General features: G+C 32.3%; 1 protein-coding gene across 1 annotated transcript; it reads left to right on the top strand.

Annotated features, from left to right (window-relative positions):
* Positions 1-1,212: 1,212 nt before the first annotated feature.
* Positions 1,213-4,622, top strand: LOC21396874 (sugar transport protein 7). The gene is made up of 4 exons (XM_010108045.2): positions 1,213-1,514; positions 2,185-2,504; positions 2,814-3,440; positions 4,142-4,622. The coding sequence occupies exons 1-4, from the start codon at positions 1,370-1,372 to the stop codon at positions 4,553-4,555; spliced, it is 1,506 nt and encodes a 501-aa protein (XP_010106347.1). The 5' UTR covers positions 1,213-1,369; the 3' UTR covers positions 4,556-4,622.
* Positions 4,623-6,693: the final 2,071 nt, after the last annotated feature.

Genomic DNA, 6,693 nt, shown 5'->3' with positions numbered 1-6,693 from the left:
TCATGTATATATATAATCATGTTTATTTAAAATATTATTATTTAATATATTTAATAATATTTATATATTTAATATAATATTATTTAATATATTTAATAATAATATTTATTTAATATATTATTATTTTAAATATTATTACATATTTTTAAAAATTAAACCACCAAATGCAGTTTCAGTTTTTTTTTAAAACTGAAATCAATATCTGAATAAAACTACCAAACGCATTTTCAGAAATAATTCTAAAATAAAAATGAAAACATTTTCATTTCTATTTTCATACAGAAAATAAAATCATTTTAAAACTAATTCTAAACGCACCTGTAAAGTCACAACACATGAGATTGAAAAGATAAAAACGCCCCACACAAAAGAAGGAGAACAAAAGAGAGAGCAAGGGTAAAATGGGAAAAAATGTGCACTGTACAATGAATAATAAAGTGTGTGTAGGTGAATCGTGATAATATGGATTTCCTTTAATATATTTATAATAATATGTATTTTGCTTATGATAGTACATACCTTTTGTTACCTTTGCTACACAATTGGCAAACACATGGCATAAAAACTAGCTAAAATAGCATTTTATTACAACTAGTTTTCCTTTTCAACAATTTTTTCTTTTTATTTGTTGAGTTCTTTTTACAATTTTATTACAAGTTTTAGGGTGCGTTTGATAGATAGATTTATAATTATGATTCTGGATCTTAGTTTAGAATTATTATTTGTTTATAGTGATTCTGAATCATAATTCATAATCAATATTTAGTTTGGATGATTCTAAATCATAATTAAAAATTGATGTGATGTTTTAAACTAACTTAAATCATGATTCAAACTTTTAATTTTAAATCATAGTGTCAGAATCATAATTTAAATCTAAAATTATATATTATAGTTGATTCTAGAATTATGATTAAAATTATTCGGATGTAAATTCTTGTACCAAACTAACTCTAATTAACTCTAATGTAGGTAGCTTATGCCTAACAATGTAACTCTGACGTGCCAGAAAAGTATGTGTCTTATTCGGTGTGCCAAACGAGAATGACAGCAACAAAGTCTATTTCTTTGTTCGCTATTATTGCTCTAAAATATCTCTTTGTTGCCGATCAACATCCAAATATACATAATCATTTCCATTCGCAGCTGTTTTTGTTTTTTGTTTTTTGTTTTTTTTTTTTTGCTTGAACCTTTCGTTTTCTAACTTAGTCAACTGTAAATTAACTAACCAAAACTCTATAGCGTATCCTCACTAAATTAAAACCCAACTCTAAACAGTGAACATTTCGTATATTTATCATTTCGTAAATTAAATCCCAACTCAGAGATTGGTGAGGTTTTGAGGAGAAAAATAAGTTCATCTTTGAAAATGGCAGGTGGGTCTTTTGGTCATGGTGGTCTGGCCATGGAGAGAGCAGGGCAGTACCAAGGGAAGGTCACCGCCTATGTCATTATTGCTTGTTTCGTTGCTGCTATTGGAGGCGCAATATTTGGCTATGATATTGGCATTTCAGGTACTTTTCCTTTTTTTTTTTCTTCTTCTTTTTTTTATTATTATTTTTTTATTTATTTACTTTGGCTCAGTGATCAAGATTTCTTTAACTTCTGCAAATTTTGGGTTTTGGTAAAGGAATTTCACTCTTCTGTGTAATCTGGTTTTCTTTAATAGTAAAACGAAAAAAAGTATAGAACTTTTCATGTTTGGGTCAAAGGAAACGGAAAGTGAGGCGTGTAAAGTTCAGGTGTCATGAAATTGCGAGGGGTTGAGCATCTTGCGGAAAAGAGGATAATTATTAGACTCTTAAGCAGGGGATATTTATCATTTTCGTTATTAGCCTCCCATATGCCTAGCGTTATTTATTTATTTATTTATTTTTTTAAATAGAATCAGCTATTATTTTGGGATAATGAATAAATAGTTGGTAAATAATTGAGAAAATGAACTAATATAACCTTATTTATTGTTCTTTTAGTTATTTATTTTATTTCTGAATATAACGTAGTTGATATGTAATTTTGCGGAAGGAATAAATGGTTGGTAAATAGATAAAAAAAAAAAGGACAAATATATCCTAGTTTGATAAAATTCGACGTGTAAGTAGTGTTTGCTTTAAAAAAAAATAATAATAAATATGTTTGCTTAAAAAAAAAAAAAATCAATCCTAATTGCTTAATGACGCACAGGAGGAGTTACATCAATGGATGGATTTCTTGAACGCTTCTTCAAAGAAGTGTACAGAAAAAAGAAGTCAGCACATGAAAACAACTATTGTAAGTACAACAACCAAGTGCTTGCAGCATTCACTTCCTCTCTGTACCTTGCTGGTCTAGTATCATCATTGCTTGCCTCTCTGGTCACAAGGAACCACGGGCGGCGTGCTAGCATAATCTCCGGCGGGGTCAGCTTCTTCGTCGGAGCAACTCTAAATGCCTCAGCAGTTAATATGGCAATGCTCATTTTGGGCAGGATCCTGCTTGGTGTTGGAATTGGGTTTGGAAATCAGGTATACTATTTTGCTCCAAATCTAGTAAATAGAAAACGGTTAAAAAAAAAAAAAAAGTGTTTCATCACTTGGTGTTTAGTCATTGCCAATTTTAAGTTTAAACTCCCAAGTCCTTGGGTTTCATCTCCAAACGTTTCACCATATTTTCATGTTTTGTTATAAAAAGTGAAATGAAGGGGGGAGAATTTAGGATGTTGCCTAAAAGCATCTCCACCATCATTTTCACTTCCGAATACAAAAAGTATACTGTTTAGTAGTTTTAAATTTTGAGTTACCTGATTCCATGTTTCTCTTTGACTATCACAAAAGGCAGTCCCACTATATTTATCAGAAATGGCACCTGCCCATCTTAGAGGAGCCTTGAACATGATGTTTCAACTAGCAACCACACTCGGAATCTTCACAGCAAACATGGTCAACTATGGAACTCAAAAGCTTGGCAATTGGGGTTGGAGGGTCTCTCTGGGGTTGGCTGCAGTGCCGGCCTTGATGATGACAGTTGGAGGAATCTTCCTTCCTGAGACACCGAATAATCTAGTTGAGCGGGGATTTAAAGAGAGGGGTAGAAAAGGCTTGCAAAAGATTAGAGGGACCAAGAATGTGGACGCGGAGTTTCAGGACATAGTGGATGCAAGTGCAATATCCAGTGCAATTGAGCATCCATTTGAGAACATCTTTGAGAATCGGAACAGGCCTCAATTGGTCATGGCAATCTTTATGCCGATGTTTCAGATCCTCACAGGAATAAACTCTATTCTTTTCTATGCTCCTGTGTTGTTTCAGAGCATGGGGTTTGGTCGAAATGCTTCTTTGTATTCTTCAGCTATAACTGGGGCTGTTCTTGCTTCATCAACACTTATTTCGATGGCAACAGTTGATAGATTGGGTCGCAGGGCTTTGCTAATAAGTGGGGGAATACAAATGATCATATGCCAGGTAAAAGCTTGTTTCATTCTGGGCAAAGTGAGATTTAGTAGGAGTAGACTGAGAAGAATGAGCATTTAAGTGATGCTTATCTTTCTTAAAGTGCACTGCTCACTATATGCACTTCCAAGTTCAAAAGGCTTTCTAGTACCAAAAAGGGAAAGCAGGACTGTAATTTATTGTCCTTTTTCAAGTAGTTTGTCTTTGCAGTTTTGGATTCCTGTTGTTTTCTTTCCTTCAATTCTCCGGTTCATATCTCTTTTTTTTTTAAAGTCAATGTCGTTCTCTCAGGTTTATCGTCGTTTTTTCTGATTGGTGTATTTTTTTCTCTTGTTCATCTAGCTCTTGAATGTTGTTGTCGTTTTGATATTTTCCCGTTTCTCATTTTAGGTCATTTTCGTTTTTTAATTTGTACTTTTTTTTTTTTTTTTCATGTTTATGTCGTTCTCCAAGGTTGTTGTTATTCTTAATGTTTCTGGCATCGTTAGTTTCTTCATTAACTTTTCACTTTTATATTCATTCTGTTTTTCTTTAGTCCGTCGTTTGCGGTTGATATTCTTTTTTGCAATTCATTGTCGTTTACAATGTTGCTGTCGTTATGTAGTATTTATCGTTTTATTAGCTAATAATTGCTTTTCGTTTTATTGTTTCTCTTGGTATCTTTTTAATTGATCACTAGCTAATCATTATCTTGATTCTTGAAATTAATACAGGTTATAGTGGCCATAATTTTGGGGGTCAAGTTAGGAGACAACCAAGAACTATCAAAGGACTTTTCAATATTGGTTGTGATTGTGATTTGCCTCTTTGTTTTGGCCTTTGGATGGTCGTGGGGTCCACTTGGCTGGACAGTTCCAAGTGAAATCTTTCCATTGGAAACTCGGTCAGCTGGTCAAAGCATTACAGTGGCAGTCAACCTTCTATTCACCTTCATAATTGCCCAATCTTTCCTTTCTCTTTTGTGTGCCTTCAAATTTGGGATCTTCCTCTTCTTTGCTGGATGGATCACTTTGATGACCATCTTTGTTTATGTCTTCCTTCCTGAAACCAAAGGAGTGCCCATTGAAGAGATGACTTTCTTGTGGAGAAAGCATTGGTTCTGGAAGAGGATTGTCCCTGAATTTTGAGAAGCAATGTGGTTTCTAACTTAATATCTTTTTTTTTTAATTTTAAAAAAAAGGAACGTTTATTTTCCAGCTCTAGAGAAATTATGTGATTGTGTACTAGAAAATAGTTATATACGAGTTTGGTGAACCAGTGGTTTGATACACACATGGCTCTAGTCAACAGGTGAGTGACCTTCTTTTCCTACGCTACATCAATAATCCCATTTAATCTCAGCCATTGATACAAGACCACAAAATTCCGGCCATTCGTTTTAGGCCTTTATCAGAGTCATTCCCTCTCACCCCGTTACCTCCCAACTCGCGTCACCCTTGGCTTTGCCCTTGCCAAACCCTCAGCTCCATCAGCCTAACCGTAGCTCAGCCTGCAGCCCCCATCAACGTAAGATAAATAAGTCAATTTATATGGCAAGCGAAAGAACTGAGAACAATGAGAAAATAAAGAGATAAGTGGTCAATATAATCTAATGCGGTAGCAAATTAAGGAAAGTAGGGAAGTGAAGAGTAAATAAAGTAGGTAAGAAGCTAAGTACAAAAGAGTATAAATTACAATATTGCAAAAAGATTACTATTTAGAACAGTGTAAAAGAGAAAAGGATTAACATTATTCAGCGGTATATTTGTTCACGTAATAATAAATTTAAAATAAATAATGTAATAATCAGTTACAGAGTTATTGATATGTTTACAAATCATGTTATGTTTACATAAAATACAAATAAAATATACAAAGCTTATCTTTGATGTTTAATATATTACTTTTGTGTGAGAGAGGAATTCCCAGGAACGAACGATCAGCCGGATAGAGTTGCCTTATTTTTTCTTGTTCATAAATACAATCCTGAACAAAACCTCAGATCTACTATAATTAACCGAAATACATTGAAACTACTGATGTTTTAAAAAATTCAATGAATGATAACTCTTCTTAAAAAAAATTAAACATCATTTATTGCATTGCATATGTTATAGTAAACACGTTAGATACAAATATTTTATCTGTCCGTACATAAAAAGAAGACGGTATTTGTATTCAGCTGTTGAACGAGAAGACAAAATAAATTACAACTGTAAAACAAATAAAAAATAAGAGATAGATAAACAAAAAAAGCTAATGATAAACACTATTAATGAACCTAACAAAAAAAAGGAATATATAATTAATTTTTTTATTTAATCAATAGTATTATTACAATAATAAAGTTAAAAAAAAGGTTAAGGTATTTTTCTTATATTGCTAACACTATGTATCGCAGGTAATTGAAAGGTGATTCAGCAACGTTCTTGGCTGCCAACTGAATTATTTAAGAAATCACTTATAAAATCAAAAGAGCAAATGAGAGAGGGAAAAAGCATAAGATCATAAAAACACGGATATAACAGAAAAGCAGAATAACTCAACATGGTTAAAAGATTTATATAGAACAGCAGTAGAAGAACACTATGATGAAGCGGAAGAAACAGAAACAAAGGAAAAATGAAAATAGAGACATGACTTGAAGGCAAAGAAAATGGCTGAGAAGAAGAAAAAAGCAGCATAAATCCAAAATAATCCAGGCAACATCAAAAACTACGAAGTTCCTTGGCTGCCAACTGAACTATTAAAAAATTTACACAGAATAGTAGAAGACGAAATTAATACTGAAACAAAGAAAACAAAAAAAAAAGAAAAAAAAAGAGAAAATTGAAGCGAAGACAAATAAAAACTTTGAGAAAAAGAAGATAGCAGCATGATTCAATAATAAACCGGACAACATCAACAATTGCAAAATCATTATAGAGAGTTATCTGATACATGGTAAGAACAAAAGAAAAACACATCATCATCACTAAAGAACAATAAAACAATAAAAAAATAAAAAAGAGAAAAAGGAACAAATTCGCCATAAAAGCAGAAGAATTTTTTTTATTATAAAGGACTAAAAAGATAGAAGCACTTGTTTAAAACAATCCGGACAGCAACAGTTCCCAAATAACAATCAACAGATACCGAAAACACGACCATAGTCAGAAAAAATATAGCATCATCAACAAAGAAGAAAAAGAGTATATTGAAAAACAAGCTCTTCATACAACAAAAAAAGAAATGACCACGAACATAACCTAAGAATAAATAACAACTTAAATAACGTTACTACCTC

The sequence above is a fragment of the Morus notabilis genome, unplaced genomic scaffold (assembly GCF_000414095.1).
Source record: "Morus notabilis unplaced genomic scaffold, ASM41409v2 Scaffold54, whole genome shotgun sequence".
In the NCBI taxonomy this organism is placed as follows: Eukaryota; Viridiplantae; Streptophyta; class Magnoliopsida; order Rosales; family Moraceae; genus Morus; species Morus notabilis.
The sequence above is the reverse complement of the archived record's forward strand: the minus strand, read 5'-3'. Positions and strand labels throughout refer to the sequence as shown.